General features: G+C 34.5%; 1 protein-coding gene across 1 annotated transcript in view; it reads left to right on the top strand.

The window, feature by feature from the left end:
• The window catches only part of Xrn1 (5'-3' exoribonuclease 1), a 123,100-nt gene that overhangs the window by 29,544 nt on the left and 69,249 nt on the right, over nucleotides 1-24,307 (top strand). The window contains exons 7-19 of the mRNA XM_010608183.3: nucleotides 1,608-1,695; nucleotides 1,778-1,946; nucleotides 2,665-2,732; nucleotides 3,058-3,195; nucleotides 4,927-4,993; nucleotides 5,193-5,298; nucleotides 7,004-7,093; nucleotides 9,567-9,723; nucleotides 11,176-11,295; nucleotides 16,907-17,076; nucleotides 18,485-18,605; nucleotides 18,704-18,802; nucleotides 22,096-22,199. Coding sequence (XP_010606485.1) covers nucleotides 1,608-1,695; nucleotides 1,778-1,946; nucleotides 2,665-2,732; nucleotides 3,058-3,195; nucleotides 4,927-4,993; nucleotides 5,193-5,298; nucleotides 7,004-7,093; nucleotides 9,567-9,723; nucleotides 11,176-11,295; nucleotides 16,907-17,076; nucleotides 18,485-18,605; nucleotides 18,704-18,802; nucleotides 22,096-22,199 — 1,497 coding nt within the window. The remainder of the gene's footprint in view (nucleotides 1-1,607; nucleotides 1,696-1,777; nucleotides 1,947-2,664; nucleotides 2,733-3,057; nucleotides 3,196-4,926; nucleotides 4,994-5,192; nucleotides 5,299-7,003; nucleotides 7,094-9,566; nucleotides 9,724-11,175; nucleotides 11,296-16,906; nucleotides 17,077-18,484; nucleotides 18,606-18,703; nucleotides 18,803-22,095; nucleotides 22,200-24,307) is intronic.

Raw genomic sequence — 24,307 nt, 5'->3', positions numbered from 1 at the left:
TTTTTTGGTATCGGGGATCAAACTAGACCTTCCATTTGCAAAGCAGCCGGCAGAGCCATGGAACTAAATGCCAGGCCCCACTGGGCATCTTGATCTTAAATCTTCAAATCCATGAACACAAGATGTCTTTCCATTGTAGTGTCTCCTTTTCTTGCTATAACATTTTGTGGTTTTCACTGTATAAATTTTAGCTCCTTGGTTAATTTTGAAAATAGAATCATGTAATTTCTTTTTCTGATGGTGTATGGAAATACAACTGATTTTTTGAGTGTTGATCATATACCCTACAGATAGGATAAATTAGTTTTTTAGCTCTTAGAATTTTTTTTATTCCACTAAATTTCTATACAATGAATCATGACATCTGTAAATAGGTAAATAGGTACAGTTTTACTTTTCTTTTCTTTTTTTTTTCTTTTTTTGCCTAATTGCTCTACTAAGACTTTTCAGAATAATGTTGAAAAGCTGTGGTATTTTTGTTTTGGTTTTATTCTTTTGCAGTGCTCGGAATCAAAACCAGGACAATGCTAGGCAATTGCTCAACAGCTGAGTTACAGTCTCACTCCAACCCTACCCTTTTTCTTGGCTTTTTGAGATTTCCCCATCTCACTGTGTTGCAAAGCTCAGGGTCAAGAGTAGGTGGGATAGCAGATATATGCATACCTCTGTGCCCTCCTAGCACTAGTGTTTTAAAAAGCTGTGAAGTAGGCATCCTTATCAGTTTCCTAATCTTAGAAAGAAAACTTTCACTGTTGAACATAACTATGGATTTTATCATATTAAGAAAATTGACCATAACTTTAACCAGAGTTTGGACTTTTGTTTTTTGATCTTTTGTTGTTGTTGTTGTTGTTGTTGTTTGTTTTTGTTTTTTTGAGATAGTTTATCCCTATAGTCCCGGCTGGCCTCGAATTCAAAGCAATCCTCCTGCCTCAGCCTCCCAAGTGCTAAGATTACAGGCATGCACCACCATGCTCAGCCTTGCCAGATATTTTTATCATGGGAAAGTGTTAAATATTGTTGGATGCTTTTTCTGCAAAATGACCACATGGTATTTTTTCCCCTTCATTCTATTAATATGGTATATTACATTGATTAATTTTCTTGTGTTGAGTTACATTTGTATTCTTGGGATAAATCTTGTTTGTGAGTGGTGTATAATCTGTTTAATATGCTTTTGTATTCTTATGTTTTACTTAAACTTTGAGTATGGATCAATTATCAGGAATAAAGAACCCTATACCAATCCAGATAAGAGGAACAAATAATATTACATCACTACTGTGACCCTAAACTATACTGCAATAAATATAAAAATATGTACTCACTCTTCTATGTGTATTTGCAATTGGCCAGCCTTACATAGGCCATATCCCACTGGTTTCTTACATTTATTATATTTTATTTAGGGTTTCTGAATTCTGAGAGCCGTCTCATAAAAAGCATAATATAAACCAATTCTTTTGAATTTACCGTGTTTCATCTATTATAGTTGTATTTTATCTTTATATTATGCTGTAACTTTTATATTAATTACATAACTTAATTATTTCCTAATGACCTTAAAAATATAATTCACTCCATTTTGATCATTTGATTAATTACAGGGTGTGTGCACCAGAAGAAACCACATTTCACCTCCTCCATTTGTCATTGATGAGAGAGTATATTGACTATGAGTTTTCAGTATTAAAAGTAAGTACTAATGTGGCCATGGACCAAGATTTTATATTCAGAAGTTTTCACAGGATTTCACTGTTTCTCCATTTTGCCACAGGAAAATATCACATTTAAATATGATATTGAAAGAATTATAGATGATTGGATTTTGATGGGATTTCTTGTTGGCAATGATTTTATCCCTCATCTACCTCACTTACATATTAATCATGATGCACTGCCTCTTCTTTATGGAACATATATTACTATCCTGCCTGAACTTGGGGGTAAGAAAACTTTAATATGTATTTGAGGCTACTTAAATTTAATACCCTAAATATGTCACTTACTTTATTAGATTATTACAGGCACAACTAAAGTAGGTGAACAGTGGGGGGTTCTTTCAGTCTTAAGTGCCAAACACTGATGTCATTTTCAGTGATTCCCAAAGAAAGTAAGTGACCAAAGTTAAGTACCCTCACTTATTGATACTTAATTAGTCTTTACCCAAAGAAAGCCAGCAGAACTTGTTATTACACTTAACTCCTTTCATATTTAATTGCAGAATTTCAGTTATTGTGAATGGATATGTATCATTGTTTAATATGAACAAAGGATTTAAATTAAGATGGAAAATTAACAAGCAATAGTGAGGCTGCATAAAACAGACAACAGACTATCAGGACTTTAGTGTTTTTCTTAACATATTAAATTGAATGATCTGGTTAGATCCTAGAACGTAGTTTAATTTTTACCAAATGTTGGAAATGTGAGAAGATTATTGTGTGAACCTGGAATTTCTTATATTTTGCTTCAGAATGTGCATAGTATATATTATAGTAATATAAGGCTTTTAGAAACTGGGGCTAGTTTATATATAGCCTAACAGTTTTTTCTTGATTAGTACAATGTTAACACTTAAAAATTAGTGGAAAGAATTTGGGAGACTTGTTTAGAAAAATTAATATCAGCTTTTAGTAAAAATTTGGGTTTTGCTCTTTGTAGGTTATATTAATGAAAGTGGGCATCTCAATTTACTTCGATTTGAGAAATACCTTGTAAAACTATCTGATGTAAGTAACCATAAGTTTTTGTTTTACTTTTCTCAGGTCGATACAAATGGTCAGTAACCAATTAAATAACACCAAAAAAAAAAGGCTTCATAATTTTATTCCAGCTATTTATTCTGTATATCTTTACCTAAATGAATTATATTTTTATTTGGTTTTTGTGTTTAATTTTCTGAGAAAAGATGAGGTCCTTGGCCTTAGTGTGTACATAAAATAATAAAAATCTACACTCTTCTATACTCTGGAAATAATCACTTTTAAAAGTTTGATTTGTAGTCTTCAGGTATATTTAAGTCATTTTTAAATGACTTTAATTTTTTTTGTGCAGTTTGATCGGGAGCACTTCAGTGAAGTTTTTGTGGACCTAAAGTGGTTTGAAAGCAAAGTTGGTAACAAATATCTCAATGAAGCAGCAGGTATTGCAGCAGAAGAAGCCAAGAACTACAAGGAAAAGAAAAAATCAAAGGTGTCCATTTTTTTCGGTGTCCTTTCATTTTTTTACCTGTAAAGGTAAAACTGATATTTCTTGTTTCTCATTTTCCTTTTAATTTTGGGGATTACCTCATTCCATTTTCATTTCTTCTCTTCTGTAGGCATCTAAAAATTGTTTTGGCTTCTTTCCTCTAGTAGAATCTATTATGTAGATCTGATCCTTAAAAATCAGTTTCTTATTTTTACTCACTTTTTTTTTTGTTTTGTTTTTAATACTGGGGATTGAACTCTGGCCCTCTTATTTTTACTCTTAAAGAACATTATGTTTTCTTTGCTCTTCCATCTTATTAGTAAGTATTGGAAACATTTCTAAATATCAGAGCTCAGAAAATTATTTTGTAAAAATGACCATTTAAACCATTTTATTTAAAAACGATGGACCAGGGCCAGGGATTAGCTCAGTGGTTCCATAACCTGCCTCGCAAGCACAAGGACCCGAGTTCAATCCCTGGTACCAAAAACAAAAACAATGGACCAAAAGACTAGTTTTATAAATGTATATGTTTATAGCATTTAATGGTATGAGCCAAGAACTAGAACAGTGATTTTTCTCTAGAAATGATTTTACATAAAATATAGCATAGGCTAGGTTAAGAATAATCAACAATACAATATCTGGTAAATGTTATTTGCTCAATAAGTTAATGGTAGTATCAAAATATACTAGTGCTCCGTAAAACTTTTCTTTTGCGATACCAGGAATCAAATGCAAGACCTTATACTTTGCAAGACTGGCGCAGTGCCACAGAGCGCAATCCCCAGCCTTGTAAAACATTTCTAATAAGCTCTAAAGAATGTCTTTCTGTTAGCTTCAGAAAGAAACTTCTGAAAATTTCTTTAGCCTATTAGTAATTAAGGGATCCTGATAAGTTTTCTACACTTTACTGCACTGATTGATTCTATTTAGTTTCAAACCTAGTAACTTCCTTCAGGAGCGGCAACTACCCAGGTTTTCTGCAGCAATTACTTTGCTCTTCTATTGGAATTTAGCAGCAGTCAGTCTACATTTCACCATGCATTTGTTTGTTTGTTTGTTTCCTCCTAAGAAAATGAGCTTTGCAACTTTTTGAGGACCTGAATGCATAAAATTTTATGTAATATTCTGTGACTCCTGTCACAGCTCTGTCTTAAGGACTCAGCTCTGTCCTTGAACTTCACCAGTCTTCCTGACATTAGAGACGTTGTACAGGAAAAGCCTTGGGGCACATGAAGTTGGTAGAAGCCATAAATTGGATGAAGAAAAGGAAATGGAGATAAGGTAGTAAGAACTGAGAATCTCTGGTCTTAGCTAGGCCATCAGAAAACAGAGATAAGAGTAAGATCACAATGGAAAGAATTACAGAAAAGCAAATACAGAAATTTGCATAGAAAAGGAATGAAGTGGAAGATAGAATAGTCTTCAGGATATCAGGATTCAGAGACGTAGATAATAGGTATTTGTAACTATTGAATTCAAACAAATAGATTGTATTGAGTAACCCATATTTAATATAAATATCCTAAAGTTGATAAATGATTAAAGAATTTTATATTGATGATATGCTTTTTTCTAAGTAAAAGATATTCTTAAAGTTTATTCGTGGGACACATAATTAAATGTATTTTCATTTATATTGGTGTGAATCACTTATTAACTATCTTTGAATGGCCTGAATTCTAAGTTCTACTTTACCATCCATTTTATAACAGTTTATAATTTTTATAGGGCCACGAAAATTCTGTATGTTGGGCTGCTTTAGACAAAAGTGAAGGTGAAATGGTAGTTTCTAAGGGTAAGTACAAACTATTTTAATATTACTTTGACAGGATAGTTGTTACACCTTTCCTTTATTAATACTAATGTCATATTGAAGAGGGCACATTTCTATCTTAATTTATAAGTGCTAAATTTGATATGCATTTATCAAACCACTGAGTTGAAAACAGGATGTTCCTAATTGTCAGTCACTGTCTTTCTGGCTTTTTCCCCAGATAATTTAGAAGATGAGACTGAAGATGATGATCTATTTGAAACCGAATTTAGACAATACAAAAGAACATATTACATGACGAAGATGGGGGTTGATGTAGTATCTGAGTATGTTTTTGCCAATCTTTTTACTTTAAAAAGTGGAAAAATTCAATTTTGCAGTTCTTCAGAAAACAGCATAATTTTGGCAAAATAATGAGAAAGAAGGATTTTTTTTTTAATTTTATAAATTGTTATAGAGTTCAACTAGTATGATATAGTTTTGAAACAGGTGATATTAATTCTGACATGTTATATTCCTATGATAAACATTCCCAAATAGAAAATTTGTCCTTAAATACAAGGATGTTTATTACAAAGTTATTTAAAATAGTAAAAAAATAGAAATAATTTAAATGTCTGATAAGAGAATTCATCATAATCAACCTCTGCCTCATCATCACAGTTACCATCTCTGGGCTGGGGATTTAGCTCAGTAGTTATGCCGCTTGCCTTGCAAGTGCAAGGTCCTGAGTTTGATCCCTGGTACCAAAAAAAAAAAACAGATTCCATCTCTGTCATCTAAGATAAAGATGTCATCACATCTTTTACCAAGTCTACAGAACTGCTAAACTGGTAATTACAGAAAGTTCATAACAATTTGGAAAGATACACAAATTTTAAAGTCAGGACATAAAATCATATATATCTATTGTACACTCTAATTACTACTTTAACAAAACCAACCTGAGTATAGAAAAAAGAACGAAGCCAGTGTGGTAGTGTGCACCTGCTACTTACAAGGCTGAAGTAGAAAGATAAAAGGATGGCTTGAGTCAGAAGTTCAAGATCAGCTTAGGCTAAAAAAGAAAAAAGAAACAGACAAAACCAAAGACTAAACAGAAACATGCCAAATGAAGAGTGATTGCTATAAGGTGCTAAAACACTCTTTTCTTTGATATCTAGGTTTAGTAATAGAGAAACTCTTATTTTATAGTAAGACAGTAATACCCACCCAGAAATATGGAAATAAGGAATTTGTAAATGACTACTTTTGGCAGTAGGCTGGAGCTTATTTTGTTTTATTTAGTTTTGGTAATTTGAAGATTTATTTTACCCAAATCTTAAATGATGGCATTGGGATTTTGACAGAGGATTAGAAGAAAATCCTGTTCAGCAGATATGGCACTTTTCAAAGGACAGCCTAGCTGCTATACAGAGACTTCTAAGAACATTCTGGTTTGCTCTCGTCCTATCCCCACTATTTAACAAAGTGTTAGCATCACTTTATTGAAAGCTGCATTGGCTAAATCTTCAAACTTTAAACCAAAGATATAATATATTGACTGGTTAACTATGCACAGCAGGCCAGGTGTGATGGCACACACCTGTATTCCCAGCTACTAGAGAGGCTGAGGCAGAAGCTTCACAGTGAAGTTCAAACCCAGAGACTGGACAACTTAGCCAGACCGTTCAAAATTAAAAACGAAAAAGAAAAAAAGTGGATGTAGCTCAATGGTAAAATACTCCTGAGTTCAATTTCCAGTACTAAAGAGAGGTAGGAGAGAGAGAGAGGGAGAAAGAAAGGACAGCAGGCTTAACTCTCTGTTGATACTTAATTTAGGAACACTATAAGGCAAACCTTTCATGTGAGAAGATGGAATTTTAAAATATTGAGGAGTTTTTCTGATTATAATTCTCAGAAATTATATAATTTTTAGCTAATTTATTGATTAAACAATGTGAGATAAAATATGATATAGCTAGATATGTTCTAAAGACATTGGCCTAACTTCAAGAAACAATGTTGTAATGAAAATACTTATATTTTCAGTGACTTTCTGGCTGATCAAGCTGTATGTTATATTCAAGCAATACAGTGGATTTTGCACTATTACTATCATGGTGTTCAGTCCTGGAGTTGGTAAGAGCATATCTTTGTATAATGGTTGAATCTACAGAAATCTCATTCAGATATCTCTTTTCTTTCCTTTTATTTTTATTTATGGGAATTTTTAAAAAATCTATATGTGGGCTGGGGATTTAGCTAAGTGGTGCCAGTGCCCACCTCACGAACGCAAGGAAACGAGTTTGATCCCCGGTACCAATCAATCAATCAATCAATCAATAAATGATCTATACATCAAGTTTAAATGAAATATAGATAATCTGTTCTTAAATGAAAATAGTTTAAGACACTTTTCTAAGAAAACCTTATCCCTAGCAAATGATGCATTATAAAAGGTCTGTGTTACTCTAAGGACATAAAATTCTCTATGGAGATAAATTAGGGCTGAGGATGAAGCTCAGTGTTAGCATGCAAGAGGCCCTGGGTTTCATCCCTAGCATCATAAAAAACAAAACAAAGACAAAAATTAATCAAATATGACAAAGTCTTTATAACTCTTGGGACTGAATGATAGTTGTATGGAGGTATTGCTTATATTTTCTACATTTTTGTGTTTGAAAAATATTCCAACAAGAGTAATCTTTAAAGAATGAATATTTGTTAGAGTGAAGAAGGAAGGAGAAAAGTTACTTTTACTGGAAATGGTAATAATTTGCCATTTTTCTCATGCTCCATGCTCCAGCAGATTCTATCTAAATTTTCAAACCAGCTACCAAAATAAAATGACAATTTTAAAAAATCATATTGTAAAGAGTAGAGACTTAAGTGATGACATAATGATTACAAAACACTCCTGCTGGGCTCCATTTTTAGAACACTATGCAGCAATATAAACTAGTACAAAGTGATGTGGCATTAATTATGACTTCACTAGCAGCCTTTTAAAAAAGATTTTTATAGTTACTAGCCAGATTATCTAGGCCCTTTGGAAAACAATCTAATAAAATAATCTCTGATTTGCCATTTTTTAAGAGAGTTAACATAAGTAATTCCTGTTGTATTACCAGGCATTAAGGCCGGGGCCTTAAATGCATGTTCTCATATAATCTTCAAAAGTATTTAAAGTAAACACTGTTTTCTCTCTGATACAAATGAATAAATTAAGGCTTATAAAGGTTAAGGAAACTTCCTGTGACTGTATACCCAAGAATCGCGATTAAGCCAAAGTCTATCTTACAATGTTCCTCATACCATTCTGCCTCCTAAACTTTCCCATCCTTTTGAAATTTATGCCATAATTACGGAATATAGTGGGTTTTTTTTGTTTTGTTTTGTTTTGGTTTTTTTGGTACTGTGGATTGAACTCGGGACCTTGTGCTTGTGAGTCAGGTGGCAGAACCACTGAGCTACATCCCTAGCCATAATTATGGAATATAAAATCATTCCCTTTTTTTTTTATCCTGAGCAAACACTTAGAACATAGTGAAAAATTTTTAAATTGTGAGTTCAAAGTTTTTTGAAAATATTTATGCCTACAGCCATAGATGGGAATGTATTAAAACAAATTAGTGTGTATGATTAAGACATGATTTAATCTTTATTATCAATGTAATAATATGCACACTAATTCAAAGAGAGAAATCTACAACTGACTGGTAATAGTCATATAAATTCAAACTTAGTGTTCTTTGTTCTTCACTCTATCCTTATGAGCTAACTCTAGCTTTTCTCACAATATTCAGGTGCTCCAAGCCCTTTACTTGGAGATTTTAGGGCCAAATGCCTAGACTGAAATTCCTCTGTCTACCTTATTACTATCCAGGCACCTGATTAAAAGATTAGCCGTCAGTGTTTTGGAAGTTATTAAAAACAATACACGGCTGAGGGTATAGCATACTGTTAGACTGCTTGCCTAGCACGCTGGAATTCATTTCCAGGACCACAAAAGGAAAAAAAAATGCACCAAAGCTGGGCTTAGTGGCATGTGCCTATAATCCCCAGAAGGAGATGTGAGGCTGAGGCAGGAGGATCTCTTGAGACCAAGAATTTGAGACTAGCCTGGGCAATTTAGCAAGAAGCCCCTGATCACATCTCAAAAACAAGACAAAAGAGCATTATATTTATCCTGTAATTACTTGATACATCCAGTTTGATTTTTTGGGTTTGTTTATTTTTTAAAGGTAGTGAAGTTTTATTAAAGGTAGGAAAAGAAACAGGCTCTGTAGAGCAAGTTTAGGCCAAGTAAAAGTAGGAAGAGAAGTACTGTACACCCTATAGTGAGGGCAGGCCACCGAGGAAATGAGAATACAATGGCCTACATCCAATTTTAGAAATGTGAAACTGCACTTTAAAAATTAAGAAAATATTGTGTTGGTTTCCATTATGGATGCATATTTTAAATACTGCTAATTTCTTATATTCAAATGATAGAATTATGGGTAATGCTTAATTTTTCTTTAAAATTGTTATGTGCGTGAAATATAGAAAAACTAGTATAGACTTGTTTCATGAAAGTTACCAGTTGTCTAATACTTATTTTGTTTTATAGGTATTATCCCTATCATTATGCACCTTTCCTGTCTGATATCCGAAACATCAGTACACTCAAAATCCATTTTGAACTGGGAAAACCTTTTAAGCCATTTGAGCAGCTTCTTGCTGTACTTCCAGCAGCTAGCAAAAATTTGCTTCCTGCGTGCTACCAGGTGGGTTTTAGAACCGAATTTTCTTTTTTAGAAGTGAATGTTTTTATATCCTTTCTGATATATGAGTTTTTTGTCCAAACCTAGAAACAATAGTAACTAAATTTATTTGCTAGACACATTTATTTTCAATTTTAAATACACTACATTTTTTAACAAGGCCCATGAAAAGTAATTCCTTGATTTAAACTTGGCTTTGTTTTAAAAATGCAGGCAAACTTAATAAGCCTTCAGAGCATCTTTAATTTGTCTATACATTGAAGAAGGTACACTAAACAGATAAAGCTGAAAGTCATCTCTTCTGTCCACACAATTGCACATTCATTCCTGTTCTCTTTTACCCTCTACCTATTAGACTAGAAATGATTCTAATAAGTTATTTATCTTAATCTCAGTATCACCTCAATATATATTTGAATTTAAGCATTTCATTTATCAAATTGAAAGGCTCTCTTTTGCTGAGATACTTCACGTAAGAGAAGACAGAGTCACCAAAATTATACTAAACCTATTAAATAGATTATGAAAGTAAACTTAATTTAGTTCTAAGATATCAATGTGTTCTTCTGATTCTATGGTCTGATTCCAGGAATTGGAATAGACTTGCATGTGCATGCACATGCACACACACACACACACACACGCTCTCTCTCTCTCTCTCTCACTCACTCACACACCCCTTTGCTGCGTTAACATTGTCAGGCTTTTCTCTATGTGTTTCTGAACCTTAAAAGATCCTTTATCTTAACCTCTAGCTTGTCATTTTTCATAAGTTTCTTTAATACTTTTTTTCTTCTTTCAAATATATTGAACTTTGATATTCAGTACTATGGGCCAGTATAGCTGTGTACATATATTACAACTACGTATGTTTTATTTGTTTAGAGCACATGCCATATGTTGTTAAATTTTTGAGTATCACCCTAGGAATATGCTGTTTTGTATGTTATATCATAATATTCCATCATTTCCTTTTGCCTTCTTTCTGTCTACCTGCTACAAAATCTCCAATAAAAATGTGTGTTGTTGGACTCTTTCTCTTTGATATGAGTCGTATAGTGCTTTAGACTATTGGTTCATGAAGGTAAGTTGTTAATTTGAGGTTTAAAGGGCAGACTATTATACATTTGTGAAATTAACCAAAGATGTGAAAAAGAAAATAGTATTTAAGTATCTCTAGAGTAAAAAGACAACAACAAAAAAAAAGTGACAGAATTAATGTTCAGCATAAAGGTAATTTTGCTACATAACTAGGTTAATGAAACTGAAAAGTAGCAATGAAAATTCTTACAGTTGAAAATAAAAATACAGCATGTATGTTGCAACATATCTAAAATACAAAAATTTGTTATTTAGAAATTTTAAAGTATAACAAGGAAATATAAATAACATCAATAAGAAGCTATTATGATATCTGTTTTTATATTTCTATTATACTATTTTATATTTTCACAGCATTTGATGACCAGTGAAGACTCACCAATTATAGAGTATTATCCACTTGATTTTAAAACAGATCTAAATGGAAAACAACAGGAATGGGAAGCTGTTGTATTAATACCTTTTATTGATGAGGTTGGTGCATATAGTTATATACATATACATATATATATATATATATATATGTATTCATATATTGTTCATCAAAGATTATTTCACAATCAATGTAATCACCATTATGACGTGTTAATAACATTTAGCTATTCTGTTGTATGCATCAAAATTTTTAGGTGTGCTAATTATAAAGCTAGATGGTTTTAGTAATGTTTAGCAAACTATTTAGACTTCAGAACAAGGAGTATTACCAGAGATAAAGAGGAACATGTCATGATAAAAGAATCAAGTCAGATCATTGAGAAGAAATTGGAGCCGAGGAAAGCTGAGTTGCAGAGCAAACATGAGCAGGGCCATGTTTGATCCCCAGCACTGCAACAACAACAAAAAGACATTAAAATTCTATATGTATATGCACCTAACAACAGAGCTTCAAATACATGAGACAATGTCCAGAATTGACGGAAGAATAGACAAATCTGTACTTTTAGTTAGAAATTTCAGGTTCTTTAATGAACTGCTAGCACAACACAGAGAATAAGTAAAAATAGAAGATTTGAATTATGCTTAAAACCCACTCAACTTTATTAATATCACAACACTGTTCAACTACACAGTACATGTCCTTTTTAAGTAAAGTGGTAGAAACTGCCAAATTGGAACACAGGATAGAATTTTTAGAACTGAAGGACTGATAAGTCCTATGGGTGGTTCGTTGTTTGCCTGCTTACTTGCTTCTTTGTTTCTTTGTTTGAGACACGGTCTTTTTATGTAGTTCAGGGTGGCCTCAAATTCATGGCAATCCTTCTATCTCAGCCTCCCAAGTGCTGGGGTTACATGTCTCACAAGATCTGTTTTTGTCTCTTGGAGCGTTATTGCTCAATATCTGATCCTTGTAGCAGAGGGTGCTTGCCTGTAGGTGTGATTTTCTTGACTCTGCACACATACATACACATCCTATTCAGCTTGAACATTTGTCAGATTTCCTTTCCTATCTATATCTTTTGTCTTACAGTATTGTAACTGATGTGTCAGGACAAGGAGGTTTGAAGGGATGGGAGGTGGGTGTGGTTTAAAGTCATTTTATTTGCTTATAGTTTTGTAGATCAACAATTTGGGCTGAACTCCACTGGTTGTTTTTTGTTGTTGATCACACATGAGGTCCCTCAAATATTGGACAGAATTCCTTTTTTGCTTTTTTCCAGTACTGGCGCCTGCAAGGCAGGCACAACACCACTGAGCTAAATCCCCACCCCACCCTCCTTTTTTTTTGAGACAGGTTGTCGCTATGTGGCTCTGGCTAGCCTAGCCTCCTGAGTGCTGGGATTACTGGTGTCTATCACCACATCCAGATGAGATGTATTGCAGTCATCTTTGATTCAGCTGAAGCTAGTTGTCTGAGATGGCTACTCTCATATAATTGGTGGTTGGCCCTTCCACTCCCTTCGCTCTGCTGGAGGTGGGATGGTGCTAGGCCCCTATGTAGTAGTGCATACAATTTTAGCTTTTTTTCCTCTTTTTTTGGGGCGGGGGTTGTTTGAGACAGGGTCTCACTATGTAGTTCAGACTGCTCTGGAACTCAACTCTGTAGCTCAGGCTGGTCTCGAACTCACAGCAATTCTCCTGCCTCAGCCTCCCGAGTGCTGGGATTACAGGTGTGCACCACTACCCCCAGCTTTTTCCTCCTTTCTCTATATATTGGGCTCAGAAATTTTATTGTGTCTATGTGGCTATGGAAACTTAGCATTTACCAACATGTGCCTGTCTAGTTTGTCTTGTTTAAAAAAAAGGAGAAAAAAAACTTTTAAAAATGGGGTATAGAAGATCAGCAAAGGGTGGGTTTGGGTGTGTTAAGCAGGCATTTGACAACATGGCTTCTCCTTTTTTGTCGGGGGCGGGTACCAGGGATCAAGTTCAGGACCTTGCACTTGCAAGGCACACAGCGGAACCACTGAGTTAAATCCCCAGCCTAACGTGGCTTTTCCTTTGGCATGTTTAATTTTGGTGTTAGTGGATATCCTTGCAGTCTAAGGTAACACTCTTAAAGTAAAATTGTCTCCTAATGATGACTTGAGCCCTGCCACTCCATGGGAGAATCAGCAGAACCTAGAAAGTCTTATTTGGAATTGACATTCTCTACTGTAATTTTGTTGGTTTATTTTTAAATTCTTTTTGTTTTCATTAGAAAGGAAAAGGTGATGCACAGTTTTATACATTCAAAATGTTCAAGTTGCTTTGTTACAATAAAACTGTTGTGTGTCCATGAAAATGTAATAATTGGTGGTTAGTGTTGGTAACTGAGGCCTCTTTGTATATCATCCCTCACCTTCAAGGAGGCTAATCGAGATTTAATTTTCACAGTGTCCTTGAATTCTAAGAAAGATAGAACAGAAGTTGTAAGTCCTCTTGAATTTTGGAGGTTGCATAGCATCACTTTCATTGTACTGTTTTAAATGAAGCAACTCAAGCCAGGCATGGTGACACATCCCAGCACTTGGGAGATTGAAGCAAGAAAACTGCTTTGAGTTCGAGGCCAGCCTGGACTACATAGCAAGATCCTGTCTCAAAAACCAGAAAGGCAAGGGAAGGGGAAGAAAAGAAAAGAAGGAAAGGACGGAAGGCAATTTAAGGAATAAGGAAATAGGCTTCTTCTCAAATGCTAGAGTAGGAGGAATTATTATAGCCATTGTTGGCATTATTGCAGACTATCTATTACATTCTACCTTTTGACTTAATTCATATCTTATCCAAATAATAAACACCCGATGTATCCCACAAATCTCATTTCATCATAACATTAACAAGCTCAAAGTCCAGAATCTCATCTTTAAATTGGGTCCAGATGGATGAGGTTCCTCAAATGCACCTCCTTGGGTAAAGTTCTCTTGATTCAGAGACCAAAGAATTAAACAAGTTGTTTCCTAGCCCTCATTCTCAGTATATAATCACAATAAGTCACTCGTCAAAAAGAATAGGAATAGGAAATACATAATGATCAGTGATCTATAGTAATTCTGAAATTCAGCTGATTAGCAACAACTATCAAGTTCCTCTTATGGATATAGTGCTGCAGTGAACAGGGGGATGCATGTCTTCTACATGCTGATTTTATTCCCTTTGGATATTTACCCTATAGTGGGATTGCAAGATTAATCTGTAGTTCTATTTAACTTTTTTAGTAAACTCCATACTATTTTCCATTCCCACTAACGTACATTCCCAGCAACAGTGTCCAGTGTTCTCTTTCCTCCATGTCCTCACCAATAATTGACTTTAGGGGTTTTTAAAAGATAATATACATTCTAACGGGAGTGAGAAGTATTTTTCTAATGATTAATAATATTGGGCATTTTTTCATATAACTGCTGGCCATTTGGATCTTTTTACTTTTTTGGCATTGCTAGGAATCAAACCTAAAAAGTCTCACATATACTAAGCAAACACTGTACAACTGAATTATACCACCAGCCATGTCCATTCAGGAGCTTTGACCATTTTTATTTTTATTTCTTATTTTTGGTACCGGGGATTGAACTCAGGACCTTGCGCTTGCGAAGCAGGCAGCAGAACCACTGAGCCAAACTCCCAGCCCCTTTGTCCTTTTTTTTTTTTTTGAGACAGGGTCTCACTATGTAGTTGAGACTAACCTGGAACTCACTGTGTAGCCCAGGCTGGTCTTGAACTCACAGCAATCCTCGTGCCTCAGCCTCCTGAGTGCTGGGATTACAGGCATACACTACCACACCTGGCTTCCTTTGCCCATTTTTAAATCAGGTAGCTAAGAATGTGACATGTGTTTATACTGAGTTTATTATACATTTTGGATATTACCCCTTAAATGACATAAAGTTTGCAAGTATTCTCTCTCATTCCCTAGATTGTCTCTTCACTCTGTTATTGTGCAGAGATTTTCAGATTGATGCAGTCTCCTTTGCTTTTGTAGCTTGTTCCTAGTCATATCCAAAATCATTACCCAGACTCTTATGAGGAAGGCTTTTCCTTAAGTTTTCCTCTAGTTGTTTTACAGACTCACGTCCTAGATACATATATCTTTAATTCATTTTGAGTTGATTTTCTGTAGATGATATAAGATACGGGTCCAATGTGTGTGTGTGTGTGTGTGTGTGTGTGTGTATGTGTGTGTGCATGTAGGTAACCTGTTTTTCCTTTACCATTTTTTGAAGGCTCAGTGCAGAGGCCCTGGCTTCAATCCCCGGTACCACCAGAAAAAAAAAAATCCTCAGTACTCTCCTAGATTTTCTTCTGTTACTTTTATGTGTGTTTGTATCTTTTTTTTTACATCTGTATAGTTACTTAATACCAATGATAACCTTATTACATAAGTATCTGAGTTACTAAGTTTTAAAATATATTTATTTAAAATATATATATATTTTTTGTTGTTGTTGTTGTTGTTTTGTTTTTTGAGACAGGGTCTCACTATGTTGAGACTGACCTGGAACTCACTGTGTAGCCCAGGCTGGTCTCCAACTCACAGCGATCCTCCTGCTTCAGCCTCCCAAGTGCTGGGATTACAGGCATGTGCCACCTCGCCTGGCTTAAAAATATATTTTTAACTTTATTCTGTTGTTCTAGTCCCTGGGTCCCTTATACTGACAACAGTAAAGTGTCTTCTGAGCATATTGGTATGTGCCTGTGATTCCAGTACTTGGGAGACTGAGTCAGGAAGATTGTTGCAAGTTTGAAGTCAGCCTTCACTACATAGTCTACTATACCCTGTCTCAAAAAAACAAAATAACAACCAAATAATAAAATATTTTTATTATAATCACTTTATCAAAAGTAATAGGATCTGTAAGGACTGTCCCAAATTCCCATTTTCCATTTCTACATTCATTCTTCCATTATTTCACTGTTTTTGTTTTTTGAGACAGAATTCAGGCTGGCCTTGAACTCACAGTGATACTCCTGACTCAGCCTCCCAAGTGCTAGAGTTACAGGTGTATATCATTATGCCCAGCCCATAGGAAATGAACACTGATACCATTTTGTTCATTTTGATCAGAATTATGTTAAATGTGTAAGTTAATTTGGAAAAACAGATATAACTCTACCACTGAAGAGCTTATAAAGAGATTGATACTATATAATTATTTTTTAATTTAATTTTATGGTATATTTAAGGTATACAATATAATAACATTAATTGTTGAAAATTTGCACCTTTACATAATCCATCTTGGTTCGTATTTGTTGCTATTAATTATGATACAATACTTATGATAAATTCACATTAAAACTTCAATCTTAGGCTGGGAATGTAGCTCAGTGGTAGGGCTCATGCCTAGAATGTACAAGGCCATTTTTTTGTTCTACAAAATATAAAATAAAATTTGATATTAAACTTCTTTTTAATCTGTACTTAAGTGGCTACTGTTGGAATAATAACATCACAGGAATTTGCCTATAACAGCATAAGCAACAGTGTTCCTATGAAGCAGTGAAGAGTATTACTTTTTCACGTAATAAAATGGAGAAGAATTTTCAGTAGTTAAGATTTTTTTCAAGAGCATAAGTAGTAATTCTGCTATGAAGCAAAAAGACTTATTCTGTGTGTTGACCTGTGTGAATTTCTGTAATTTTAACCCTTCTCTTCATTCTTTACATTCAGAAGCGATTGTTGGAAGCCATGGAGACATGTAACCACTCCCTCAAAGAGGAAGAGAGGAAAAGAAACCGACATAGTGAGTGCCTGATGTGCTGGTATGATAAAGACACAGAGTTCACCTACCCTTCTCCATGGCCAGAAAAGTTCCCTGCCATAGAACGATGCCATGCAAGGTAAGATTATTTGATAGTTTTTCAACAACAAACAAGCCCTGACACCAAAATAGCTTTAATATCTACTTGGAGAATTATCAGTAAGTTGATGGTAGTAAGTTGATAATGAGCCAGGTACAGTGGCTTGAGCTTATTGTCCCAGGTACTGGGGAGGCTGAGGTGGTGTGCACTTAAAAGTAGCAGTTCAGCTGGGTGTGGTGCCACATACCTATAACTGAGCCCTTGGGAGTCTGAGGCAGGAGGATTGCCAAGAGTTCAAGGCCATCCTGAACTGCATAGGAAGATCTTGGCTCAAAAAAAAAATAACCCAGTAGTTCAAGATTAGCCTGGGCAACATAGTGGTATACTGTATCCGAAAAGAAAACAAAAACATGATGAGTTAAGTCCAATTTGCCAAGGATTATAAAATCTATCACACTTTTTCCTATAATTGTCCACTGTGGTCAGATTATATATCTCTTTCCTTTTGTTAAAGTTTTGTATTTTTTTCTCTCTAGAATGTATCTCTGTCCTCTGTCTTCTTTAGAGGATTTTTGTTTTGAATATTTGTCTCTTAATTTTTGTTTTCATTGTCAGTATTAAATAATGTTAGCATTGTAAAATATGCTTTAAGGGCTGGGATTTAGCTCAGTGATGCCACACCTGCCTCACAAGCACAAGGTCAGCACAAGGTCCTGGGTTCAATTCCTGGTACCAGGAAATATATCTGTCCTCTGTCTTCTTTAGAGGATTTTTGTTTTGAATATTTGTCTCTTAATTTTTGTTTTCATTGTCAGTATTAAATAATGTTAGCATTGTAAAATATGCTTTAAGGGCTGGGATTTAGCTCAGTGATGCCACACCTGCCTCACAAGCACAAGGTCAGCACAAGGTCCTGGGTTCAATTCCTGGTACCAGGAAATATATATATAAAAAAGAACCCCTTTTATCTATTTTTCTTTCTTCATTAAAATGTCATTGTTGGTTTTTCTGTAATCTTGCAAATGATCTGTCTAGACAGCAATTGATTTGCTAGTATAGTGAATATCTTTCACTTATAATATTTCCTTTTGTTAAAGGAAAAGACGAAATAGATTACAAAATGTTAATTTTTCATCTTGAGCTTTGGAACATGATAATATTGAGATTCATATTATGCTTTATAATTTTCTTTATTTTAAAGAATAATTGTATATAATTTTGTTTTAAATTAAAGGAGAAAACCACTACTTAGTAATCTACAGGTATAGATTTTTCTGGACCAGTAACAAAAGAGAAGCTTGGTTGTTCTGCTCAGTATTTTGTCTTAAAGGAAAAGTTTCTATTCCCCTTTTTAAAAGCAAAGAACAGTCTTATGAAGTAATTAAGGGAAAGTTGAAAAACTCTGCATATAATGTTTGAATTTTAAACACACTGATTTACTTCCTAGGTTCAAAATAATATCACTAGATGCTTGGCATGTAGATATAAATAAGAACAAAATAACCAGAGTTGACCAGAAGGCATTATATTTCTGTGGATTCCCTACTCTGAAACACATCAAACATAAAGTCAGTGATAATTTAATTCATATTTTTTGACTTTGTTGTATGAAGTAATTATACAAAGTAAAATAATTAACATTAAAATTTTTAAAATTCTTTTAAAGTTTTTTTTGAAGAAAAGTGGTGTTCAAGTATTTCAGCAAAGCAGTCGTGGAGAAAACATGATGTTGGAAATCTTAGTGAATGCAAAATCAGATGAACTTGTAAGTACTTTATTCATTAGTCATTTATCAGGTGTTTATTATGTAAAAGCTTTTTCTAGCTGATGAAGTGTTTACCAAAAAGATATAGCATGCTATGGTTCACATGACTACTATTTTGAAATCATTATTTTTATAGAGGTAATTTGGTTGCAGTATCATTTCACAAGAGAAATTTTTTTAAAAAGGGAAAGCCGCAAGTTCCTCCTTTGTGGCATTAGTTGATAAGAGCATAAACGGTAGAAGTGACAGTAGATCTAATGAATATGATTAAATGAAATTGGCACATTTTATTATTTATTCAAATATAAGGGGTGAAAAAAAGAAAATAGTAAATATGACTGAGGTGTCTAGGCTAATTATCTAGAAAAGAACTCCATTTATTGGACTATAAAAGTTAAAATAGAGAAGTTGCTGATAGTTAATGGTGGAAATTTAAGAAGGTACTAAGATGTTTAACTAAAGCTTCTCTATCACCTTTTCTTAACCAGTGTTCCACAAGAGATATAAGCCTAATGTCCTAAGGCATTCATTGTATGTAATAAATTAGCTCATCTTCTGTGCATTTCGAATGATATTAGTTCCAGGTCCATCTTTAGAATTAAGAAAATATTCTAATTATTTTATTGTGTCCTATAATTCAGATAAAAAACTCAGTTTAAAGCCAGGCATAGTAATGCATGCCTGTAACACTTGGGATGCTGAGGCAGGATTGATCACCTTGAGCTTGAGGCCAGCCTGGCTGCATAGTTCAGTGCTAGCCAGTTTGGAGTACAGAGTGAGACCCTGTCCCCCAAAAAAACAAAAACTTAGTTCAGAAAGACTGCATATTTTACATTTAATACCTGGAGCTATGTAGAGCTTAGAGAGAGATAAGAGTTATACAAGTTGTCTACAGAAAATGGACAACTGAAGGCTTGAAGCTCACTTCCCTGAAAAAAAAAAAGGATACACTGATAGTTCATGATCTCAACATAAAGAATTACCCACAATTACAAAAGGCGTAAAAGGAGCCAGTAAAAGTGACACAGTGGAGCCAGAAGTAAAAAAGAATGTTTTGTAAGTCAAGTAGTATCACAGAAGCTTGGAACAAAGGTTGTATGCTACATAAGTCTGAAGGAAAACAAAAATTCAAACGAAGTCTGTGAATTTGTCCATTAGGGCGTTGATGTTGAGACTGAAGAATTTTATTTCAGTAAATTCGTGGAAGCAGAAGTCCAGCTCTTAAGAGCTAGCACTCTGGGAAAATCAATAGCTGGAGCCCAGCCTGGGCAACTCTGAAACTTAGCAAGACCTTGTCTCAAAATGAAAAATAAAAGGGCTGAGGATGTGGCTCGGTGTGGAGGCCCTGGGTTAATCCTCAGTACTAAGGGGTGGAGTAGGGGGAGACTAGCCTAGGACTAGATAGATAGGAAGTAAGGATAGCAAATTAAAGCTCTTGATCAAGAAGTTTATTATGGAAAAGAGGACTAGAAACATAACTGAGAAGAGACAGCTCATCAGGCAAAATTTATACCAAAGAAGGGAATTGAGTTAATGGAAAAAGAAAGTCTTAAAGCCACTGTATCAAGAAAGGATATTTATGATAACAGTATCTTATAGGAGTAGTAAAGGATTTCATCTACAACATAAATAAAAGGATTGACCTAGTGAAAGAGTATACTTTTTCAAAAATTAGAAGAAAACTTGGAAAAATGAAATCAGAAAGATATATAAAAGGGAAAAGAGTAATTGAGGAAGCCTAATTTCTTTCTGGTTTTTGAAGAAGCCTACTTTTGGTGGTGTTTTTTTTTTTTTTTCTTTTGGTTTTGTTTTGTTGTTGTTTGTTGTCTTTGTATTTTTGTTTTGTTTTGTTTTGTTTTTTGGTACCTGGGATCAAACATGAGACCTTCTGCTTGTGAGGCAGGTGGCAGCAACACTGAGCTAAATTCCCAGCCTGAAGAAGCCTAGTTCTAATGTTGAAAGTTGTTTTATTTGTCAGAATACTTAGTATTCTGTTGTTTTGTATGTCCAATAAAATCTGTATAAATACCACCAAAAAAGTTACCAAATTAAGCGTAGTGGCACACGCCTGTAGCCCCAGCATGCAGGAGGCTGAGACAGGAGGATCACCATGATTTTGAGGCTAGTCTGGGCTACCTAGTGAGTTCAAGGCCAGCCTGAACAATATAGTGAGATCCTGTCTCAAAAAAACAGAACAAAACAAAGTTTACCAAAAAAGATTACAAATAATAAAACCTGAATGAAAATTTATTCTCTAAACTGTGTATAAATTAAAGTGAATGTTTCCTTTTGCAACTAGAATTTTTATTTAAGATGCTGTACACAGAATATTTACACAACTTTTCTAAGTTTACAAAATCTTTTATTAACTTTATCTTCCCAACATTATAAGGGAGATATTCCTTCTTGTGATAGAAAAGTGAGTCTCAGATTAAAGGATTTGCTTAAAATTCTGTAAGTGAAAGATTGAAAGGCCCAGATTTGTACCTGTATCCCTTGACTTCAACTCTACTGTTCTTTTTTCATTTACCTGCCACAATCTAAAATTAGATTATAGTTCTTAGATTCTAAGTATCTATTAATATGAAACAATCAAGAGCCCTTTTCTAGACATTTGTTATTATTTTTACTTTTTCTTAGTTACCATGAGAAAAATAAGCAAAGTAATTACAAATCTAATTAGTAGACTCATAATTTGTTGCTAGCAGGTGAAATTCTGTAACAACCAATCAAACGTGTTCATTTCACAAATATAAAACTTTAAATGGAGCCAGTGCATTAGCACTTATCCTAGCTATGCAAGAGGCTGAGGCTTAAAGTTTGCAAGTTTGAGAATAGCCTGGACAGTTTAGTGATATCCTCTCTCAAAAATTTTTTTTGCTTTGGTTTTTGAGATGGTCTCATCATGTAGTTTAAATTGGCCTTAAACTCACTATGTAGCCTAGCCTGGCCTCGAACTGGTGACTGACCTGCCTCAGCCTCCCAAGTGCCAGGACTATAGGCATGTGCCACTTATGCCTGACTCTCAGAATAAATTTTTTTTTGTTTTGCTACCAGATATCAAACTCAGGACCTTGCACTTGGGAGGCAGGTACAGAACCACTGAGCTAAATCCACGGCCCTAATAATTTTTTTTTTAAACGCTGGAGATATAGGTCAGCACTCAGTGGATTCAATCCCCAATACTGGGGCTGGGAGAAGGGAGGCACTTAGGTAGACGTTGGAAAATTTTAGCTATTTAAAGTTTTCTCTTGGACCTAAATATGAATTAACTTTTCTGGTTTTTCTCTAAGAGTATAGAAAATGTAGCTTCATCAGTGCTTGGAAAGTCCGTCTTTGTTAATTGGCCTCACCTTGAAGAAGCTAGAGTTGTGGCTTTATCAGATGGTGAAATTAAGTAAGTAAGATTTGATCTATAATTTTTCTAACTTACATTTGCTTTGCTTTTGACCTGTTTGGTTTGTTTGGTTTGTTTGTTTGTTTGGTGTTTTTGTGTTTGTTTTTGTTTTTTGAGACAAAGTCTCGCTGTGTAGTCCAGGCTGATCTTGTTGCCAGCCTGGCTTCAAACTAATGGCATTCCTCCTGCCTCAGCCTCTTGAGTGCTGGATTGCAGGCATGTGCCACAATGTCCAGCTTCAATTTACTTTTTCATATGATGAAGTTACTATAAAAGCATTTACACTCTAGTAAAAATGAAATTCCTATAATCACACCACTTGAAATTCAACTATGATTGACAGTGTATTCTATACCTCTTGTAATATTTTAACTATTTTGATTTTTTTTTTTTTTTTGGCACAGCGCATCGAACTTGGGCCTTTGCGCTTGAGAGGCAGAAGGTGGAACCACTGAGCTGAACCCCTAGCCCTCTTGTAATATTTTAGATGCAAATGTTATTTTTGTTTGATTTTTTTCCTTTTCTTTTTAATAGCTTGGAGGTTATATATCCTAATTCTTTCCTAGAAGTAGTTACTATATTATTTAACAAATATATTTCTCTTCCTGATAAAAATTTCTAATACATATAACCTTACTTTACCATGGTTTTCCTGGGTTTCATTTAAATAATACATTAATTTTTTTTAAATGCTTTAAAAAATTTTTGAGACAAATTCTGGCTGTATAGCCCAAATTGGCCTCAAATCTGAAATTTTCCTGTCTCAGCCTCCTGAACACTGGAATTCCAGGCATGTACACCAAATTATATTATCTATTTTAGGAATGGTTTTATTCAAGTTTACAATCATTCTATCATGAATATGTTTTTTTTTTGTTATCCTTATACTTATGTTTCTAGTCATCTTTTCAATGATAAATTTCCTTTTTTCTTTTTTTTTTTTGTACCAGAGATCAAACTCAGGACCTTGCACTTGCAAGGCAGATACAGTGCAACTGAGTTAAAAACCCAGTCCAGTGATAAACTTCTTGATCGAGGACTTGTGAGGTGCTACCTGGTTCTATCTATTCTGTAGGAATTGGACTTTGCTTCCACCAGTCTGTTGGGATGGAATTTCAGAGGCCAACATCCTTGCCCTACTGGAAAAATTCACAGATCTTGTTTTAGTTTTTATTTTCTTTTAAACTTAGGCAGTATACAGCTCTGCTTCATGTTTCTTTGATGCTACATAACTTGGAATCACTCTAACTATATCCAGAGTATCTTTTTTGTTTCCTCGGGCATGAGTTCAGAATTTTTATGGGCGAGGTCCCTTTTCCTTAGCTCTGCTGCACACATCTCTCAGTTATGCTGTGCTATATCATGTTATTGAAGAAAAGTCAATGTCCACGTGATTTTTTTTTTAACTTTCATTGACATCTGCTTTTCTCTATGAAATTTTGAACATTCTTTAATTTTTTATTTCTTTCTTTTTGGTATCAGAGATTGAACTCAGGACCTTGCTCTTGCCAGGCAGGCGCAGTGCCACTGAGCTAAATCCCTGGTCCTTGAGCATTCTTTTTTGAGTCATCACAATTCAGGTCTCCTACCTTTTTGTTGTCCTGATTACTAATTTTTTTCTGTATGTTTTTGGTGTCATGTCTAAGAACTCTAAGTCCCTAAGATTTTCTCTTATACTGTATATTCTTTGAAAAGTTTTATAGTTTTAACTTCTTTTATGCTAAATCAGTGATCCATTTTGAATTAATTTTTGTATAACGTATGAGATTTAGGTCAAGCGTCATATGTTTGTTCATGAATATTCAGTTTCTGCAGCCTCATTTGTCAAAAAGACTCTCTCTAGTGGATTACTTTTGAATCTTTGTCGAAAGTCAGTTGGTGGGCCAGGGATTTAGCTCAGTGATTCTGCTGCCTGCCTTACAAGCACAAGGACCCAAGTTCGATCCTCAATACTTTAAAAAAAAAAAAGTCGGTACAGGGGCTGGGGATTTAGCTCAATGGTTCTGCCACCTGCCTCACAATGCAAGGTCCCGAGTTCAATCCCTGGTACAAAAAAAAAAAAAAAAAAAAAACCAGTTGTAATTTTGGATGGATCTTTTTTGGGGTTT

The sequence above is a fragment of the Fukomys damarensis genome, unplaced genomic scaffold (assembly GCF_012274545.1).
Source record: "Fukomys damarensis isolate Sample0158 unplaced genomic scaffold, DMR_v1.0_HiC HiC_scaffold_37, whole genome shotgun sequence".
In the NCBI taxonomy this organism is placed as follows: domain Eukaryota; kingdom Metazoa; phylum Chordata; class Mammalia; order Rodentia; family Bathyergidae; genus Fukomys; species Fukomys damarensis.
This window is presented reverse-complemented; position numbering and strand designations above follow the sequence as displayed.